At 40.4% G+C, this 21,390-nt stretch overlaps 6 protein-coding genes across 6 annotated transcripts; 3 read left to right on the top strand and 3 right to left on the bottom strand.

Annotated features, from left to right (window-relative positions):
- Positions 1 to 875: 875 nt before the first annotated feature.
- On the bottom strand, positions 876 to 1,874 carry LOC114360632 (PE-PGRS family protein PE_PGRS33). Its single transcript, XM_028315386.1, has 2 exons — positions 1,827 to 1,874; positions 876 to 1,619 (listed from the first exon to the last, which is right to left on the bottom strand). The coding sequence occupies exons 1-2, from the start codon at positions 1,872 to 1,874 to the stop codon at positions 876 to 878; spliced, it is 792 nt and encodes a 263-aa protein (XP_028171187.1).
- Positions 1,875 to 3,524: 1,650 nt separating this feature from the next.
- On the top strand, positions 3,525 to 4,675 carry LOC114360631 (chorion class A protein Ld2/Ld41-like). Its single transcript, XM_028315385.1, has 2 exons — positions 3,525 to 3,575; positions 4,094 to 4,675. Exons 1-2 carry the CDS (start codon positions 3,525 to 3,527, stop codon positions 4,673 to 4,675), a joined length of 633 nt encoding a protein of 210 aa, XP_028171186.1.
- Positions 4,676 to 8,016: 3,341 nt separating this feature from the next.
- Positions 8,017 to 8,989, bottom strand: LOC114360630 (ATP-dependent RNA helicase glh-2). The gene is made up of 2 exons (XM_028315384.1): positions 8,939 to 8,989; positions 8,017 to 8,606 (listed from the first exon to the last, which is right to left on the bottom strand). Exons 1-2 carry the CDS (start codon positions 8,987 to 8,989, stop codon positions 8,022 to 8,024), a joined length of 636 nt encoding a protein of 211 aa, XP_028171185.1. The 3' UTR covers positions 8,017 to 8,021.
- Positions 8,990 to 9,715: 726 nt separating this feature from the next.
- Positions 9,716 to 10,227, top strand: LOC114360629 (chorion class CB protein M5H4-like). The gene is made up of 2 exons (XM_028315383.1): positions 9,716 to 9,901; positions 9,955 to 10,227. Exons 1-2 carry the CDS (start codon positions 9,716 to 9,718, stop codon positions 10,225 to 10,227), a joined length of 459 nt encoding a protein of 152 aa, XP_028171184.1.
- A 2,185-nt stretch (positions 10,228 to 12,412) lies between these two features.
- On the bottom strand, positions 12,413 to 13,484 carry LOC114360628 (chorion class A protein L11-like). The gene is made up of 2 exons (XM_028315382.1): positions 13,434 to 13,484; positions 12,413 to 13,045 (listed from the first exon to the last, which is right to left on the bottom strand). Exons 1-2 carry the CDS (start codon positions 13,482 to 13,484, stop codon positions 12,413 to 12,415), a joined length of 684 nt encoding a protein of 227 aa, XP_028171183.1.
- Positions 13,485 to 13,806: 322 nt separating this feature from the next.
- On the top strand, positions 13,807 to 20,908 carry LOC114360627 (chorion class CB protein M5H4-like). Its single transcript, XM_028315380.1, has 3 exons — positions 13,807 to 13,854; positions 14,120 to 14,699; positions 20,860 to 20,908. The coding sequence occupies exons 1-3, from the start codon at positions 13,807 to 13,809 to the stop codon at positions 20,886 to 20,888; spliced, it is 657 nt and encodes a 218-aa protein (XP_028171181.1). The 3' UTR covers positions 20,889 to 20,908.
- Positions 20,909 to 21,390: the final 482 nt, after the last annotated feature.

Raw genomic sequence — 21,390 nt, 5'->3', positions numbered from 1 at the left:
ATCAAATCTCTGGGTCTTATTTGTGCCAATGCTAAATTCACTACCATCCGCTTAGCAATGGAGGGAAGTCGAACCTTAATTTCGAACTCCTCATGTTCTTCTGATTAATTTCGTTGCGGGTCCAATGACAGTTTAACTTTCTCTCGGGACAAACTTGACCTTCACTGGATGGGTTTTATTGGCGGTCAAGCTGTAGATCCTGGCTACACAGAAGTTGCAGCGGTGGGAACGAGAGGTGGGAACAATCCCTACCCTCTACGGAATCTTATTTTCCCTCAGCAGTTAGCACTAATGTAGAGTAAGTTACTCGCCCGTATTCTCAAACATTACTATGAGGTCTCACAGTGCGCGTGGACGCACAGGGTGACACACGAACCAATCACAGAGCTCTATTCAACGCTGTGCGTTCGATTTTCTGCTTCACTGCGTGACCTGATTTTATTTTTTAACAGTCTTTTCATTTAAAATGCTGCAAAAATTAAAAATTTAACTGTTTTTTTTTTCAAAACTAGTGTCAAAAGCAAGAAGCGAATTTCATTGTTATTTAGGTTTCTGGGTGAGACTTGCTTACACCTCCAGTCTGATCATCACCTTCCAATGCAGATGTATGAAATGCAGACCAAGAGCTTCTACAATGGGGGTAAAAAAGGTGTTTTTAAAAACCGTAGCTTATTTCTTCCAATCAAATAGCTGAGGTGATGGATTTTCCATGGTATTTTATAATAAGTTTTCTAATATTTAAACGGTAAAAGTAAAACAAAAAATATAAATAACAAGCGTTTTAATTTAATGAAATATTCGATAAATCACAGCAACACTTACAAATACACATGTTCACACCAAAATAATTCAAAACAAACAATTAATTAAAATAATTAATTAGTACACCCACATATATCGCTGGCTACGGAGACAGTGCCTTCTGCTGGGATATAGCCTTCAAAAGTGACGTAGCCAATGATTGGCAGCTCGCCAGTGTAACCTATATTGGCATCATTCACTAATTCTATCTCCCCTAGTTTGAAATTGGAGATGCCAGAAACTGGCAGGTTGCCAAGTGAAATAGTGTTCGATCCGCCAATAAAGCTGTTGCTGCCAACGGTGCCAGCAGCCAAACCTGCTCCACCGCCAATCGCCAAGTTAGTGGATCCCACATTGCCAATGTTGGCTCCAACAAAGTTGCTGCCAGCGCCAACAGTGCCAGCGGCTAAACCTGCTCCGCCTCCAATCGCTAAGTTACTGGATCCCGCATTGCCAGTGTTGGCTCCAACAAAGTTGCTGCCAGCGCCAACAGTGCCAGCGGCCAAACCTGCTCCACCGCCAATCGCCACGTTACTAGCTCCTGTATTTCCAAAGCTGTTAACAAGGCCACTGGCCAAGCTGCCACCAAAACCGCTCGCACTGGCACTGGCACCACTACTGGCTAAACCAACAATACTGGCTCCAGCGTTATTTTTGGCGTTATTCGCAGCCAAGCTATTGCCAATCTTCGCCGCCAAACTCTTGGCGTCCGCTCCACCATAGCTGCCAATGTTGATATTGTTGGAGACACTGTTGCCAGAGATTTTGCTGCTTGAGGCGAGGCTGGAGGATTTTCCCAGAGAAACTTGTGCGAAACCCTGGAAGAATAAACACAATTAATTTGACTTGCCACCACTCATTAAAAAATTAAGCGTGGTACCTATTGCAATCCATAACATTATTTGATTTCCGAAACTACTGAACTGATTTGAAAAAATTTTTCACCATTAGAATCCTACATTACTTCTGATGAACATAGGCGGTACGAACTTCGCCGGAGTAGCTAGTGTAGAAAAAATATTTACCTGAGCAAAACTCAAAGCGACGCAGACTGCAAAAACAAAACTTGCCATTGTCATTGTTATTCTATCCAAAATAAACAATGCAAATAAAATGCTTCGACCGACTTTTATACATTTAATTACATAATTAATTATACGTTATCACACAAAACTACATAAAATAGTTACATTAGTTACATAATAAAGATAATTACAATTATTGCAAACATTATGATTGTATTTTCTTAGAAAAAGACCGCTCGGTGTGGAAATCCTTGAAAGAGGCACATCTAGTTTAACATTTTGGCATCTTAAACAGTTATAATAATAGTGGTTATGCAATAAAAATGTAAAGTCTAATGTGCTCATCCTCATAACTGAGAAATATTACAAACTAGTGGCCGCCCGCGACTTTGTACGCGTGGATCCCGTTTTACCCACCTTAGGGGTTGAATTTTGCAAAATCCCGTCTTAGTGAGCCCCTACGTTCTAAAAGGAACCCCCATGCAAAATTTGAAACTTCTAGCACTTGTCGTTTCTGAGATTTCCTGATGAGAGAGTGAGTCAGTGACTTTTCGCTTTTTATACTTTTGCCAATTTGACATGGATGGATATTGCAGACTTGAATCAACTCGATTGCCTCAAGAAATTTTCATGCATCAGAAGGTGTAGTGGACAGCCGCTCGGGCGGGCAAAATTGACGAAATACCTTTTAATTAATTCAAATAGGTTTATTTTCATCAAAAATGCCCAGACGGCTATCAAAACTAAATCCACAAACTTAAAAACAAAAAGAATACAAAAAAAAACAAAATTTCAAAAAAAGGTTGGTATACCTATTGGTTCCCAACATCCTCCCCTCCTGTGGCGAAGCCTCATACTCTAGGGGTGCATCGACAAGTGGATCAGCCTGGTCAAAGGCCGACGGAGACAGCCCCCAGATGTGGACACTGCCACACGAATGATGCCTTCACGACCAGGAAAAACTCTGGTGACTTGGCCACGGGGCCAAGTACACCTGGGCAGTGATGGGTCCACAACTAGGAGCAGATGACGGCCAATGAGCGTTGACTTCTGGTGGAAGAGCCACGAGGCAAGAGGGACGGCAAATACTCCATCAGATTCACCTCTCCTTCAGTTCCAGAAATCTAATTGCTTTTTCAAACACATCTCTTCTCCCCCCATCTTTTCTTAAAGGTTATCAAACCTTTGTTTGTCACCTGTCATCCGCTTTGCAATGGAGGGAAGTCGAACCTTAATTTCGCTCCTCTTAATGTTCTTCTGATTAATTTCGTTGCGGCAGTTTAAATTAGCGACAGCTTAACTTTCTCCCGGGACAAACTTGACCTTCATTGGTTGGGTTTTTATGGCAGTCAAGCTGTAGATCCTGGCTACACAGGAGTTGCAGCGGTGGGAACGAGAGGTGGGAATAGTCCCGTAAACACATCTTTTCTCTCCACTTTGATGTAAACCGGGTCTAAGTCATCAGTGTGTTTGATGTTACTTAAACTTCATTTAAAAATAACATAACAATTCCAGTAGTAACTTTGTGTAACTCCGTTCTAAGAATTACGTTGTTACATAAATGATAAAAGTGTTCTAATTTTCTACAAACTAACAATATTGATAAAGTTTGTTACAAAATGATACAATGAAATGTATAAAATAGTGCACCTGTTTTGGTATCATTATCACTTTACAGTTGAATTTAATTCAAACATCATGTCTTCTTTTGCATTCTTATTCCTCTGCATTCAGGCCTGCCTGATCCAGGTAAGAACTTAAATAATACCAAGGTTTAAGAGTCCATGGATAACAATTTGTACGCAAATTCAAAGACACCGCTCACTTAAATCGAAACACTTCCCTTGTTTCGCCTTGTTTGTCCTTTTGAGAGGACCTTTTTAGAGATCCTAATAAGAGAAAACCTCCAGGCATAATCCAAAATTAGTAATAAACACCACATCACGCTTTGAGTGATTTAAGTGATTGAGCCTTCTCATGAGGCCCAAAGCACTTTGCCATGAGAAATGCTTTTAGTATCTACAAATGGCCAGGTTCAATAGTAACCCTTGACACGAAAAAAATAAAAAGAAAGACTAAAATGAGTGCCGTGACGTCCCCGATTTGTTATGCGCAATTTTGAGGCCCTGTAACTTCTTTATTTGTAGAGATATTTTCATGATTATTTCACAATAATAATTATTATTGGTTTTAGTTATATTTTCAAGTTTTATTAATAGAAAAAAAAATAGAAACTTCTCCATTAAAACAATTTCGTATCATTTCAGAATGCCTTCTCCCAAATAATCTCGCGAGGTTACAACCCCATGGACGTTGAAGTCGACGCTCTCAGCTACGGAATCTCTGGAGGCCTCAGCGGCTATGGAGTCGGCGCCTCTGGATACGGACTTGGCAGCACCAACGTAGGACTTGGCGGCGCCAGCGCGATCGGACTTGGCAGTGCTAACATTGGCGGCGCCAGCAGAATCGGTCTTGGCAGCGCTAACGCCATCGGACTTGGCAGTGCTAACGTTGGTGGCGCCAGCAGAATCGGACTTGGCAGCGCTAACGCTATCGGACTTGGCAATGTGAACGCCGGCGGCTGGTCTGCGGGCACCGTTGGCAGCGGCTTCACTGGCGGATACGCCCCCTCAGACGTTGCCGCCGTTGCCGCTCTGCCAGTCTCTGGCCCGTACGGCGGTACTGGCTACGGAGAGATGGCCGTTGGAGGCGACTTTGGCGCGGCTGGCAATGCCATCGTGACCGGCCAGCTGCCAGTGCTTGGTGCGGTGTCGTTCAATGGCAACATCCCCGCCAGTGGCGTCGTGTCCATCGCTGGCAACTGCCCCTGCGGTGGTGTGCAGTTGTAAGCCATAGCTTACCAATGAAAATATTATGTTTTGTTTGTTAAATAAAGTTATAGTTTTGTATTATTTTTGTAGTCTTAATTACCTGATAATGATAAACGAAATTGGACAGTGCGTCGATCGTTTAGAAAGGTTTCAAAATGAAAAACTATTTTTTTTTCTAATAGTCAATCTTTGACTTAAATTGTATTTTCAACATAAATACTTATAATCCTGGTTCCTTAACTAAGGACACCTTCATTAATAGCATTTGTAATCAAATCAAACCATTAGAACTGTGTTATTAATTTGTGTCGTATTGGCTAGGTCAGGGCTTACCAAAGTTATTTTTACTATGATGCCTTGGGAATTTAGAATTTTATGCGATGAAAAAATATAAAAATAAATATTAAAATGTATTCTAAAAGTCTTTAGACTTTTGTTTTTCGATGAATTAATGGAACTCAGTAATATTTCCACATAATTATATATGACAAGAATTTTTTTTATTAAAATGTTAAAATGTCAAGGTTTATAAATGCACTTACAGCTTTCTCGTACAACTAGCTACGCCCGCGACCTCCTCCTACGAGTGTAAATCGTTTGAATGATCCTATTGGTCGTAGCATGATAATATGTATTTCTATAGCCTATAGGCTTCATCGATGTGTCGAATGTGCTATCCAATACATGCAATAAAGACCGTAAGTTCATGCTAAGGCACGCAAAACTGCCAAAAATGCCAATTGAATATTAAGTTTAGGGAATAGAGGCCGTACTAGCAAGCGCAGCGTGCGACGTCCACCCTCGACACCTTCGAGGTGGATAAATAATCGATCCTGGATGCCTATTTTCCGTCTAGCCAATGAATGTTTAAGGTTATATGGGACTCTCCCTGCCAGAAAGGTGGGTCCTTCCCACTAAAACCCAATCGTATCCTAAATGACATGAAGCTGTTGATGATTCCTTTAGAATTTGTTGAAACTGGTGTGTTCATTCCTTAGCGACTTTACAAATTAAAGTTAACAAACAAAGATTTATACAGTACTACTAGAAATGCTGTGCTAAGCTAAGAAATTAATCTAGCTGATTAAGTTGTCTAAAGCTATCATTATATTATTTAACATTTAGTCAATAGTCAGCGAGAGAGAGCATTAAAATGTGCTGCGAAGCCCACGAAGATTGTAGTGTATAGTGTGAACGTAGGCTGCTCTTCCACCAAGTATGTGCTCAGCTGAGATTCCAAGGCTATGCTTGACTAGTTCCAGTAGCATCACATCGTTATCTAGCTTCGCTCAGTGTAACTCTACACATACAAAACATGATGTCAAGCCATGTTGCTTTCAAGGGATGTGTTGCAAGAAATATACGAGAGACGCAAGTAGGAACTGGGAACAGTGGGAACAATCTAAAAAGTGGAAACTCGAGGAAAAGTTACTTTGAACTCGCTGCAAGCAGTCAGAATCAACAGAGACCTCTCGTGAAGATGAGAACCATTTTTGTGTTGCGGCAGTTGGAGGTAAGTTAGCCAGTTCCACTGTGGTCTGTGACTGAGGATTCTGAGTGAAGCTCACTTCCACCTTCGGCCTGATCATCACTTTCCATCTGATCAGGCTTCGTTGTGAATAATAAAAAAGTTATTTATGTTTTGAAATTAACCATGGATGATGTTAAACACCTACTGAAACCTCAAATGCTGTAAATTTTAAATAAATAAATATACCAGGTATACAATAATAAGTAAATACAATACAATAATAAATAAATAAATAAATAATAAATAAATAAATTCTTTATTGAATAACTTATTGACAGTTTTTAACAATAGGCTAATATTAAACTATAATATGTAAAAGTACATACGTGCCTGAACTAAGAATTATAATTCCTGTATCTCAGGCAAAAAAAAAGGCTTACATTACTTTATTAATAGAACTATTTCTAGCAAAATATATAATCTAATATTTATACATAATAATATATAATTAAAAATTAAAATAATTAAGCTAAGTATATAAATTTTAATATAATAGGATATAATATACATAATATACCAAAACTAAATCCTGCCAAAAAAAGTAGCCCTAAGTGCAATAATTTAGATGAAAATATAAGTATAATGAATAATAAGTATTAAATAAGTATATTAATAATAAAAACAGATTAAAATAAATTTGATAATTAATAATCATAGAATAATTAATGCAACAAATCTAAAAATCTTCCTCTCTCCTAAAATGCAGTGCCCGACAGGGTCCATAATTGTATCTTACCTTACCAATAACACCTTTTGTAAACATTATGGAAGCAATAAACTATTGAGTATTGAGTATTGAGTATTGATTAATACTAGAACTAGCGGCCACCCGCGACTTCGTACGCGTGGATCCCGTTTTACCCCCTTAGGGGTGGAGTTTTGTAAAATCCTTTCTGAACGGATGCCCACGTCTAACATCTACCTGCATGCCAAATTTCAACCCGATCCGTCCAGTGATTTGGGCTGTGCGTTGATAGATCATTATCTTCACCTTAAAGGCCGGCAACGCACCTGTAACGCCCCTGGGTCTGCGGGTGTCTATGGGCGACGGTAATCACTTACCATCAGTGATCCGTCTGCTCGTTTGCCTCCTGTCACATAAAAAAAATGTCAGTCAGTCCTACCTACCTTTGAGCTATTTAGATTCCGAAACACTCACTAAACTTTCAGGAAATACAGGATTACTTACCTATAAGTTTATTTTTATATCCCCAAAGTACTAAGTCTCCTCATCCATTAAAAGTTGTGGTAAGTGTAAAAAGGTATCATCTTTTCATTACAACTTTGAAAAACAGAGAGTTTGGTTCACATTTATATTTAAGTGTGCTGTGGTTTTCTGAATAAAGAAAAATAAATAAAGTGGTAATAGTGTCAATTAATTTCTTAGGTATATTTCGTACTAATGAAACTATGTTATAATGTGTTGTTTTTCAAGAATCTCCTGATTTTGAACATGAGTATTGGTGTGAGAAAGTCAATCATCGAGATGTACTTATAGAGAACTAGCTGCCCGCCCCAGCTTCACACGGTTGCAATAGAATTTCCCGGCTTTTCTGTTCTAAAATATGCATGTTTTATACTTATAAACCTATCTTGAGTTTTGACTAAGTTTTGAGTCACTCTATCTATTAAAAAAAACCGCATCAAAAGCCGTTGCGTACTCCTAAAGATCTAAGCATACGTAGGGACAAACAGCGGAAAGCGACTTTGTTTTATACTATGTAGTGACTAGACTTTGTGTCATCAGCATCACTAGTTACAGGTGAAATTATTAAATAATAAAAGACAGAAACTTCAATTTACAGAATCTTTAATTGGTAGTCAAGTTTGTACTTAGAGCTGCACGCCACCGCAGGGGCAGTTGCCAGCGATGGACACGACGCCACTGGCGGGGATGTTGCCATTGAACGACACCGCGCCAAGCACTGGCAGCTGGCCGGTCACGATGGCGGTACCACCGGCGTTGAAATCGCCTCCGACGGCCAATCCTCCGTAGCCAGTACCGCCGTACGGGCCGGAGACTGGCAGAGCGGCAACGGCGGCAACGTCTGAGGGCGCGTATCCGCCAGTGAAGCCGCTGCCAACGTTGCCTGCTGACCAGCCACCAGCGTTGATGCTGCCAAGTCCGATGGCGTTGGCGCTGCCAAGTCCAATTGCGTTGGCGCCACCAAGACCGATAATGTTTCCGCCACCAATGTTAGCGCTGCCAAGTCCGATAGCGCTGGCGCCTCCAAGTCCGACGTTGGCGCTGCCATAACCGATTGCGCTGGCGCCGCCAAGTCCGATGTTGGCGCTGCCAAGTCCGTATCCAGAGGCGCCGACTCCGTAGCCGCTGAGGCCTCCAGAGATTCCGTAGCTGAGAGCGTCGACTTCAACGTCCATGGGGTTGTAGTAGCCTAACACTTGCGAGAAGGCATTCTGGAACAAAATAATTATTTGTTTAGTAATGTAGGAATAAAATACATTTTGTCAATCAATGTTCATTTCTTCCATTAGCTTTGAAGTCCTCATAATATTTTTTCTCTACCTCATCAAAAATTTGTTTGACACACAAGGACTGTAAACATTATTGCCACTTTATTAGAATGAGTCTTTCGCTGCAGTAATGAGTAAAAGTGGTGGATTGAGCCAAAAAATGCAAGTAAGTACATATTTTGCCAATAAGGATTCAAAACAGAGAGTTAGCTCTCAATATTCAAATTACATTTTTGATGATTATAGGATAAACTAATATTTAAAATTTTCTGTACCTGGATCAGGCAAGCCTGGATGCAGAGGAGTAGGAAAGAGAAGGAAGACATGTTTAATTCGAATCGAAAATTCTGAATGACAATAGGTTTGTAGGGCACGGTATTTATACATAATTGTTGAAATAACATGCTATCATACTTTCGTAATTTTCACTGTACAAGCTTCATTATCAAATCACGTAGCAGTGTCGTAGCTACTTGGTTTAGTTTCTGGTTAAGTATCTTTAACAATTGTAAAAATAATGTGGTACAACTTATGCAAATATGATAAGAAAACGTTGGTAAATTAAGTTTATATCAAAAATAATTAGTATATAAACTGCTGTGGATGATACAGAAACCATTATCGTCTTGTCAACCAAGTAAAAACAAAGATGGCAGCTAAAATTACTTTTGTCTGTGCTTTAGCACTCTTCGGACAGGTAAATTAACTTCATTTCAATAGGCTAACACTTGTTTCGACTTCTTGAGTGTTTTTTACGGTATCATCAAAATATGTATTTATAGTCTCAAACTAAATTAAACATGTACCGTAAGTACTACAGATCAAATATACACAACAACTTTTTTTTGTAAATAATATTGGTTGGTACTTAAATATAAAAACACACTGATTCAAAAATTCATCTCACCTCTGACCTAGTAAAATTTTCAATCACAACTCACAAAATGTTTTATTTCAGGCTGTCGTAGCCCAGTACTACCCGTCGGGCTCTTACGTCTCTGGCAACTCCATTGTTGACACCGACATCTTCATCAACGGTGGCGGCAGTGCCTATGCCTCTGGCAGTGCTTACGCCTCTGGCTCTGGCAGTGCTTATGGCTCTGGCAGCGCTTATGCCTCTGGCTCTGGCCTCGCTGTTGGCGGCGGCAGTGCTTACGGCTCTGGGCTCGCTGTGGGTGGACTTGGCCTTTCAAGCGGTCTTGGACTCTCAAGCGGACTTGGCCTCTCAAGTGGACTTGGCCTGTCCAACAACCTTGGCACCATCGGCGTGACTGCCCCTGCTACCATTCAGATTGGCAGCGGAAATTCTGGCTACAGCGTCGTGTCTGGCGGTCCTTTGGCTGTCACTGCCATCTCCCCCATCGGTCCCAGCGGTCTTGCCGTCGCTTCTGAGAACGCCATCGAAGGAAACCTGCTGGTGACCGGTCAGTTGCCGTTCCTGAGCGCTGTGGCCTTCGAAGGCGCCCTGCCCACTGCTGGGTCTGGTGTGGCCACTTGTGGATGCGGCAGTGGACAGGTTGGCATCGTTAGCGAAGGTTTCGGCCGCCCCTCCATCTACTACTGAAGTAGTGGTGACTTCAAATGAAGAATAAATGATTGTGGATACCATACATAACCTTCTCTTTTAATTTACCATCATTTTTAGCTTTCCCTGTGCTGATTTTAAACTCAAATTTCTGATTCATTTCATTGAAGTTCAAAGACAATTCTGGTCTATGGAAAAAAAACAGTTATATTATGATGATACTTTGAAATGAAATGCTCTTTGATGACACCATATAAAAAGGAACACAGTTCATGATAACGACACGTATTATGTGAGAATGATTCACTGGGTCTGGGTCACTACGTCATAATCGTCTAATAAACAATACCCAGTTATTTTTGTTGACGAAGCATAATGTATTTGCGATTTCTTGGTCAGCAGCATGCACAAAACAAACGGCACAATATTTATGTATGTGATAAAAGTTAGTTGCACATAAAGGAAACAAAAGACAAACTTAATGCCATACCTATGGCGTTTTCTCCCAGTCAACCTTTGGATTGAACAAAAAAAAAATAAAAAATATTACGAACGTGTCGCCAAAATTGATTCATTTTGGACGATGCGGAAAAGAGACAATTGCTCAATGGCACAGATTACTAATCATGTATGCCAGGGGTGGCCAAACTTTTGATCTGTGACCTACTATGCTCGAAAATTCAAAAAACCCTCCACTAAAGTGCTTTTGTACAGGTCCTTGGTCCGCTCTGATCTCGAATATTGCAGTCAGATCTGGTCTCCACATTACGATGTTCACATAAATGTTCAGAAACGTTTTTTGTGGCATTTTTCATACCAGACTAGAAAGGCAAAAGAGCTGCCCTCTTATGGAGAGCGACTGGCCTACTTCAAACTGCACAGCTTGCGGGAGCGGAGGATGCTCTTGGATCGTATGCTATTGTACAAACTCGTCAACGGAGCCGTCGATTGTCCCTCACTTTTGAGCTCACTTAATTTTAACGTACCGCTTAAGCTTCCACGTTCCTGCAAGTATGTCCCATTCGCAACAAAATGTAGTAAAACCAATCTGGGTTACCACGCCACCATGAGCAGACTGCAGAGGGAGTACAACAGACTGTGCAATGCATGTGACGTCGACATTTTTTATCATAAACCATTGAAATTCAGGCGCGCTGTGCTGAGGTCCCTTACAGCCACAGCAAATACGTAAATAATGTATAAGAAAATTATTCATGATGTTCATTAGGTACATTTCAAATTTTCACTGTGTTCATATTATCTCTTAGTTTTTATATTTGCAACTGTCTACATTGCATGCCGTGGCAGCCTTTAATTAAGACAGCACTTAATTTTAAGCACTTTTAGTTATAGTAATTTCATGTATGCGTGTTTGTCTTGTTGGTTGTCCTAATAAATAAAATAAATAAATAAATACATAAAATATTTCTTGCGGTCGGCTGCAAGAAGAATGAAATAAAACATTTTTCATTTTCAATCATTCTGTTCAGTTTATTTAACTTTCGCGGGCTACCAAAATAGTCTTCGCGGTCGATCGGTAAACCGCGGTCGACCTCTTGGCCATCACTGATGTATGCCAATGCACAATGGTGTCAGCTTCGGACTGGCCGAAATAGAACGCAGGCTCGAACCCCGTCAACCCTGGACTATTGTGAACCCACTCGTAATACATAAAGATAATTAAGTTCTAAGCTCTCGTGAGTCAACTCACTGGCCGGCCATGGTCCTATAGCTTATGCTGAGTAAAGTTCTTTTCCATGTTATACTTTACTCTAGCACTAATTTGTATTGTCTTAATTTTGTCTTTTACTGTCATTGTTCCTTATTGTTGTTCTTTGTAATGTTTGGTAATTTTAGTAATTAATATTTTAACCTATGTACTTAATAAACACAGAAAACGCGATGGTAACTAATTAATGTGTCAAGAAATAGTTACGTATTACGTTTTGAAACAAAAATAAAGGTGTTATGCAAGTGTTATTTAAAGAGCAAATTAATTACAGAGATGCTCATTGTCAACATAATTAACATAAAATGTCTAAGATCCAAAGCTCACGATGCGTTGAGTGGAAGTCAGCTTAACAGAAGAGTGAAATAATAAATCTAAAAGATACACTATAAACATAAAGGATAATATGCTTCCGAATAATAAACAGAGGCTACAATTCATATAATGTTTATTTCATGGTAAGTTTCAAGTATGAATGTTTTAGTTTTGTTGTTTTTACAACTTAACGCCACCGCAGGGGCAGTTTCCAGCAATGGACACGACGCCACTGGCGGGGATGTTGCCATTGAACGACACCGCACCAAGCACTGGCAGCTGGCCGGTCACGATGGCGGTACCAGCAGCACCGAAGTCGCCAGCGGCACCCAGGGTACCGTAGCCAGTACCGCCGTACGGGCCAGAGACTGGCAGAGCGGCAACGGCGGCAACGTCTGAGGGGGCGTATCCGCCAGTGAAGCCGCTGCCAACGTTGCCTGCAGACCAGCCACCAGCGTTGATGCTGCCAAGTCCGATGGCGTTGGCGCTGCCAAGTCCGATGGCTTTGGCGCTGCCAAGTCCAATTGCGTTAGCGCTTCCAAGTCCGATTGCGTTGGCGCCACCAAGACCGATTACGTTTCCACCACCAATGTTAGCGCTTCCAAGTCCGATGGCACTGGCGCCGCCAAGTCCGACATTGGCGCTGCCATAACCGATTGCGCTGGCACCGCCAAGTCCGATGTTGGCGCTGCCAAGTCCGTATCCAGAGGCGCCGACTCCGTAGCCGCTGAGGCCTCCGGAGATTCCGTAGCTGAGAGCGTCGACTTCAACGTCCATGGGGTTGTAGTAGCCTAACACTTGCGAGAAGGCATTCTGGAATAAAACAATATTATTTGTTTGGTAATGAAAGTTTAGGATTAAAATAAATTTTGACAATCAATGTCCATTTCCTTCATTAGCTTTGAAGCCCTAAACTTTTTCTTCTTCTTGTCGTGTTGACAACCAACCTATACAGTGTCAGTGTCCTCTTAATAATTTTTTTAAACATCAACAAAAAATGGTTGGAAACACTAGGACTGTACAAGTTTTTGCCACTTTATTAGGCTGAATTTAAGCCGCCGCAGTAATGAGCAAAAGTGGTGGATAGATCCAAACAATGCTTTCGCCAATAAGGATTCAAAATGGAGACAGGTCTCAATACATAATGTAAATTACCATTGATGATATTATAGGAAAAAGTCATATTTAAAATTTTCTGTACCTGGATCAGGCAAGCCTGGATGCAGAGGAGAACGAAAGAGAATGAATACATGTTTAATTCGGATTCTGAATTTTGAATGGCAATAGGTTTGTAGGGCACGGTATTTATACATATTTTTGAAATAACACACTATCATACTTTCGTAATTTTTACTGTACGCATCATTATCAAATCACGTAGCAGTGTCGTAGCTACTTGGTTTAGTTTCTGGTTAAGTATCTTTAACATTTGTAAAAATAATGTGGTACAACTTATGCAAATATGATAAGAAAATGTTGGTAAATTATAAGTTTATATCAAAATTAAGTAGTATATAAACTGCTGTGGATGATACAGAAACCATTATCGTCTTGTCAACCAAGGAAAAACAAAGATGGCAGCTAAAATAACTTTTGTCTGTGCTTTGGCACTCTTCGGGCAGGTAAATTAACTTCGTTTAATAAGCTAACACATGTTTCGAGTTCCTAGATGAGTTCACGGTATCATCAAAATAATTATAGTCTCAAACTAAGTAAAACTTGTACCATAAGTACTACAGATCTAATATACACAACTACTTTTTGTAAATCATAAAATATTGGTTGGTAGTATATTTAGACAACACACTGATCAATTCATCTCAACTTCGTTCGTCGTAGCCAAATTTTCAATCACTTTAAGGAAACTGACGAAATATTTTATTTCAGGCTGTCGTAGCCCAGTACTACCCGTCTGGTTCCTACGTCACTGGCAACTCCATTGTTGACAACGACATCTTCATCAACGGTGCCGGCAGTGCTTATGCCTCTGGCAGTGCTTACGCCTCTGGCTCTGGCAGTGCTTATGGCTCTGGCAGCGCTTATGCCTCTGGCTCTGGCCTCGCTGTAGGCGGCGGCAGTGCTTACGGCTCTGGGCTCGCTGTGGGTGGACTTGGCCTTTCAAGCGGACTTGGTCTCTCAAGCGGACTTGGCCTCTCAAGCGGACTGAGCCTTTCCAATAACCTTGGCACCATCGGCGTCGCCGCTCCTGCCATCAGCAGCGCCACTCTTGGCGGACTCTCAAGCTACAACATCGTGTCTGGCGGTCCTTTGGCTGTCACCGCCATCTCCCCCATCGGTCCCAGCGGTCTTGCCGTCGCTTCTGAGAACGCCATCGAAGGAAACCTGCTGGTGACCGGTCAGCTGCCGTTCCTGAGCGCTGTGGCCTTCGAAGGCGCCCTGCCCACTGCTGGGTCTGGTGTGGCCACTTGTGGATGCGGCAGTGGACAGGTCGGCATCGTCAGCGAAGGTTTCGGTCGCCCCAGCATCTACTACTGAAGTGGTGGTGACTTCAACTGAAGCAAATAAAGAATTTATGACTTTGGATATCATACATACATTTTCTTTTAAATAACTGGCATTTTTAGAGTTACCTTTCCCGATTCTGAACTGCAACCTCGTACTACCTTCTTTGAATTCTAATTTTACACATTTAACTTCTAGTTAACTACAATTTCATGAAAAGTTCAAGTGCAGTTCTAGTCTAAGGAAAAAATAACAGTTTTCTTTCTTATGGAATGCAAAGGCTTCTTTATTTTTGAAATGCTCTTTGATGATACCCTAAAAAAATTGGCCAAGTTCGTATCGTGCCACGCGCAGTATAGGGTTCCATAGTTGTCCGTCGTTACCACAATATATTTCAGAAGCAAGCAATTACCTCATCTAAAGTCACTTTTCATATTTTCTTCTTTGGATTTTTTATGAGTTATGAAATTTTATAATACATGAGTTAAACGACTATTACTCTTCAACTAATCAATATATATCTTAACCGTTATAGTTTTCCTTGAAAGTTCATAAAAAGAACTATTATTGTGAATTTTTCCAGATTTTTCAAGCCAACAGCTTAGTTTTTAGAGGGGGGGACTCGAACAAAAATTGGCACTTTAAACTTAAATATTTTACAAACGGATCCATAAACCGAGAACTAGTCTTAGAAACCCCTAAGCAAGTTTAAAAGACCTATCCAACAATAACCCACACGACACGATGGGGTAGAAGACGAAAAAAAATCATCCCCACTTTACATAAAATGGTTTTCCAAATTTTATTGTACCACTTTGTCGCCGTGATTATTATACATACCCCCACAAAATTACAGCTCTCTAGTGTCAATAGTTTCCAAGCAAAACCTCGGACGGATAGACAGACAGAATCGAAACTATAAGGGTTCCTTGTCAGGACTACGGAACCCTAAAAAGGAACACAGTTCAAGATACGTATATGACTGTGAAAATGATTGACCGGTAATATAGTAATTGATTACTCGTAAGAACTGGCAAAGCTCTCCCTTCAACTTATTGGAAAGAAGTCCTGAAGTTTTTAAATGGGGCAGACTACACAACACAATGTTAATAGCATTGTTGTGTTTCGGCAGATAAAGTAAGTTGAAAGTTCCTCTGTAGTTGAGGATTCCAGGTGAAGCTCGCTTCCACCTTCGGCCTGATCTTCACTTTCTATCAGGTGAGATAAGGGTTTCCTCGTTGTAGATGAAAAAATAGATGTGGAGGCTACGGGATTTACTGGGCATAAAGTACTTCAGACCGGCACACTACATTAGATTTAAAATTTTGTAAGAGATAGAATCAGTTAGTAATGCCCTAAAGTAGATAAAATAATAAATTAATAAAAAAGACTACTATAAATTATGCAGAGTTTTTTGAACCAAGGAAAATGGCTTGTCCTGGAGGCTATGTGAGGCTCCAACCCATCAAAAACTTTGGGTGTTCTTTCTGCCGCTTAGTGGTCGGCGCCACAATGACACAATACAACTAAAAAATAAAATAATATAAATTATAACAAAAGGGAATGAAACATACGTACTTACTTGAATACTAAAACACTAATGACTACATAATCGTGTAATGTAAACAATACCCAGTTATTATTGTCGACAAAGCATAGTTAATGAACCTACCTAAGGTATTTGCAATTTTATTTGTCAGCATGCACAACACAAACTGCTAATGGTACAATATTTCTGTATGAAATAAAAGTTAGTTGCACATAAAAGAAGGGACAATATTATTTGATCCTCTAAAAACTAATTGATCTTTTTTGTATGTGCACTTTTAAAAATAAATGATGTTTTTTATTATATTTTATCTTTATATTAATTATTGGGTCTATATTAGTTGATCTACGGATAAATTATGAATGATCTTCATTAAAGGTAACATAATATTTATTTTTAACATACTCTTTTAATATTTGGTAAACAAAAATAATATTTGATCCTCTTTTTTAGTTATTGATCTTTAATTTTGTTAATTTGATGATTTTTATATCAAGTTTGCCTTTTAATATTGATCACCTAATAAATACATTTCAATCTATGTATAACTTAACTTTAAAATATATTTGATCTAACAAAAAATATTATTGGTTAATATTTTTAATTAAAAAATATCTTTCAATTTACGCGGTACTTTGTGGTTGAGTGACAATCGTCGGTCATTGGTTACTGAGTTGGCCAAGGGCTTAGCGGCCAATAAGCAAGCAGAATGGTACATTGCCATGTTTGTTTAAATTACAAGCTTTGCTTAGTTTGGGACTAGAGGCGCTATGTAAAATAATTTCTTACTTCTGACATCCCTGAACCCGACATCATAATTTTTACCTCTTTATTTTTTTCAAATCGCAAGGTTTATTTTCTCTTAGTATACCGATCTCGACCGTGATCAGTGACCATAAAGTCATCTGTCAACGGGTCGATTAGACCCGATAAAATCACTAAACGATATTTGTTTACTTTTAGTGCGACATCGGGTCGTAAGGTAACTTATTAAATCAGATAAGTTTTTTTTTCCAAATATTTACTGTGTTTGACGAACAATTGCAAAACAATATTTTTCTTTCGTACTACTGAAAAGACCGAATATATCCATCCCGCACCAACGCATCCAGCACCTAAGGTCAATTCGACCCGATAACGCAGTGTGAACGTGTTAAGTATGCTTTTTTAATAAAAAAAAAACCTTGAACATCAAATGTCTTTAAATAGTTTCCATCCTTTGACTACAACTTAATAAAAATAAGTACCATAACATAATTATTTTGAAGATTATTTGTTATAGACAAAAAATAATTTATACAAATCGAACTATTTAAAAAAGTATCACAATATTGAATTTTTGGTGCTCATTTCTTTTATTTTTGAGGACCAACAAGTAACGATCAGATATAATTTTTACATCTCAAATTTTTTTTGCGTAGTTCAAAAGAGGTTAAAATATCGATCGATTTCATTTATTTTATGTCTCAAAGAAAGAGGATCAATCATTAAAATAGATGACCATTTAGATTTTTTTATTTGCCGTTTTCGCTAATTTAAAAAGATCATTTAAATACATGCCATAAAAGAAACAAAAGGGAGCTGAATGCCATGCCAATGGCGTTTTCTCTCAGTCAACTTGTGTACAAAAGCCAATTTTTTAACGTGTTATAAAATTTTATGAATTAGGTATTTTATCTGCTTAATCTTAATGTATAAAGAAATAAAAAAGATTATGTATTTTCAAACAAAAATAATGTTGTAATATTATTATGTAAATTATTCTTTGAAATACAACCTAATCACAGTGATGTTCATGTAGATATAACATAAAAAATATACCTTAGTCAGTAGCTAGCGAATTGCTGAATTTCATGCATCGAATTGCTGAATGTCAGCTTGAGTTTGGTAGAAAAGTGAAATAAAAGTCAAAGTAGATGTAAATGTGCTTTCGAATAATAAACAGATGCTTTAATTCATATAATGTTTATTTCATGGTAAGTTTCAAGTATCGATGTTTTTGTTTTGTTGTTTTTACAACTGTACGCCACCGCAAGGGCAGTTGCCAGCGATGGACACGACGCCACTGGCGGGGATGTTGCCGTTGAAGGACACCGCGCCAAGCACTGGCAGCTGGCCGGTCACGATGGCGGTACCAGCAGCACCGAAGTCGCCAGCGGCACCCAGGGTACCGTAGCCAGTACCGCCATACGGGCCAGAGACTGGCAGAGCGGCAACAGCGGCAACGTCTGAGGGGGCGTATCCGCCAGTGAAGCCGCTGCCAACGTTGCCTGCTGACCAGCCACCAGCGTTGATGCTGCCAAGTCCGATGGCATTGGCGCTGCCAAGTCCGATGGCGTTGGCGCTGCCAAGTCCAATTGCGTTAGCGCTTCCAAGTCCGATTGCGTTGGCGCCACCAAGACCGATTACGTTTCCGCCACCAATGTTAGCACTGCCAAGTCCGATGGCGCTGGCGCCGCCAAGTCCGACATTGGCGCTGCCATAACCGATTGCGCTGGCGCCGCCAAGTCCGACGTTGGCGCTGCCGAGTCCGTATCCAGAGGCGCCAACTCCGTAGCCGCTGAGGCCTCCGGAGATTCCGTAGCTGAGAGCGTCGACTTCAATGTCTATGGGGTTGAGGTAGCCTAGAGGCAGCACTTGCGAGAAGGCATTCTGAAACAAATCAATAGTATTTGTTTAGTAATAAAAAATGTGATCCTATGCCTTAATCCATTCATCCATGGTCCATCAATTGGAAGAATGCATTCTGGAAAATAATGGTTAGTTAATTAATGATACGTGTTTCAGCCAGACATAGCTCGCAGAATTTCTAAAATCAAGTGGCAGTGGGCGGGGCACATAGCTCGTAGAGACGATGGCCGTTGGGGCAGGAAAGTTCTCGAGTGGCGACCACGGGCTGGAAAACGTAGCGTGGGCAGACCTCCTACTAGGTGGACCGACGATCTGGTAAAGGTCGCGGGAAGAGCCTGGATGCGGGCAGCGCAGGACCGTTCATTGTGGAAAACCTTGGGGGAGGCCTTTGTCCAGCAGTGGACGTCATTTGGCTGAAACGAACGAACGAACGAACGTGTTTCAGACGGGATAAAAAAGTGAGCGATGGTCAGTAAAAATCGGAGATGCTTACAAGTTTCTTACGGTACTTCCAAGATTTTTATGTAATTATTGGCTTGAATAACTAATGCGATGATGATGGTGAAACGAGCTTTCCCAGAAAATGCCTGATGCCTCTCGTGCCTTGAAGTCCTTATGGTTTTATAATTTTGGGAACACAAGACTGAGACATCTTCTTTAACAATTGTTTTAAAAAAATTGGCTCAAAATTATTTTGTCTTCTTACCTGGATCAGGCAAGCCTGGATGCAGAGAAGTAAGAATGCGAAGGAGTTCATGATTGTTTCAAATGCTGGATTTTGAATGTCTTAAAGTTTCCCTAACACAGTATTTATAGAGGTACCACTGCCAATTTTGAAATTTGAAATTATCGCGTAAATTCTTATGAATACGATAGCCACATTGTATCAATAAAATTGCTTTGCTTGTCTTCTTTAATTGCATTATCAAAAGGTAGACATACATTTTTCACAACTCGAAACAACATTGCTTATTTCAGGGTCAACGTTATCAAAGTAGGTCGCAACTTTTTAGCTTTACATAAAAAATTCTAGGAAAAATATAAATGTCAAACAGAATGGTGCAACTTTTTGGTGTTATGATAACAAAATAATGTAAGTTTTAACGTAGTTGTAGTGATAGTCTCATAGCACAAAAAAGTATATAAACTGCTGGGGTCATTTCAGAAGACATTCTTGTTTTGTCAATCAAGGAATAGCAAAGATGGCAGCTAAAATTACCTTCGTCTGTGCTTTAGCACTCTTCGGCCAGGTAAATTAAATTGATAGTTTCTTTCTTTAAAACTACTGTAATTTAAATATTATAAAATATAAATAGTATGTAAATAATATTTTCCATGTTATAAAAAATATATTTATCTTTATTTCAGGCTGCCTTCGCCCAGTACTACCCGTCTGGATCTTACGTCACTGGCAACTCCATTGTCGACAACGACATCTTCATCAACGGTGCCGGCAGTGCTTATGCCTCTGGTAGTGCTTACGCCTCTGGCTCTGGCAGTGCTTATGGCTCTGGCAGCGCTTATGCCTCTGGCTCTGGCAGTGCTTATGGCTCTGGCAATGCTTACGCCTCTGGCTCTGGCCTCGCTGTTGGCGGCGGCAGTGCTTACGGCTCTGGGCTTGCTGTGGGTGGACTTGGCCTTTCAAGCGGTCTTGGACTCTCAAGCGGACTTGGCCTTTCAAGTGGACTTGGCCTGTCCAACAACCTTGGCACCATCGGCGTGACTGCCCCTGCTACCATTCAGGTTGGCGGTAATTCAGGCTACAGCGTCGTGTCTGGCGGTCCTTTGGCTGTCACTGCCATCTCCCCCATCGGTCCCAGCGGTCTTGCCGTCGCTTCTGAGAACGCAATCGAAGGAAACCTGCTGGTGACCGGTCAGCTGCCGTTCCTGAGCGCTGTGGCTTTCGAAGGTGCCCTGCCCACTGCTGGGTCTGGTGTGGCCACTTGTGGATGCGGCAGTGGACAGGTCGGCATCGTCAGCGAAGGTTTCGGACGCCCCTCCATCTACTACTGAAGTGGTGGTGATATGAAGTACCTATATAAAATAAAGAATTTTGTGGACTATGCATTCTTAATCTTTTCATTCAACAAAAAATTGTTTTAGCATGTTTTTTAATCCTGCCCCCCTAGACAAAACGCACTTTTTGATCGAATCGAAAATCGAATCCGTCAAAACTCCATACAAAAAACGGGCTTTTCGACCACTTTTCGACTGGTTTGCGATTATAATTTGCACTTTGAAAATTATAAATAACTTGAAAAAATCGAACTGCCTAAGGCGGGAATTGAACCCACGACCTTCCGCTTGCCGGGCGACTGCTCTTCCAACTGAGCTACTTAGACACTGGATGAACCCGTCGAAATTTTCAAGTGTAATACGCTGTTACGGCCAGCGTTTGTTTCATCAATGTTGAGTATACCTACCCTACATCTAACAGAAATATTGTTGCAAACATTTAACTGTCAGTTAAGATGAAACAGCTCTTTTTACATAGTTATTTAATTTTTAGCGTTAA

The sequence above is a fragment of the Ostrinia furnacalis genome, unplaced genomic scaffold (assembly GCF_004193835.3).
Source record: "Ostrinia furnacalis isolate ACB-3 unplaced genomic scaffold, ASM419383v2 OfSCF5107, whole genome shotgun sequence".
NCBI lineage: Eukaryota > Metazoa > Arthropoda > Insecta > Lepidoptera > Crambidae > Ostrinia > Ostrinia furnacalis.
This window is presented reverse-complemented; position numbering and strand designations above follow the sequence as displayed.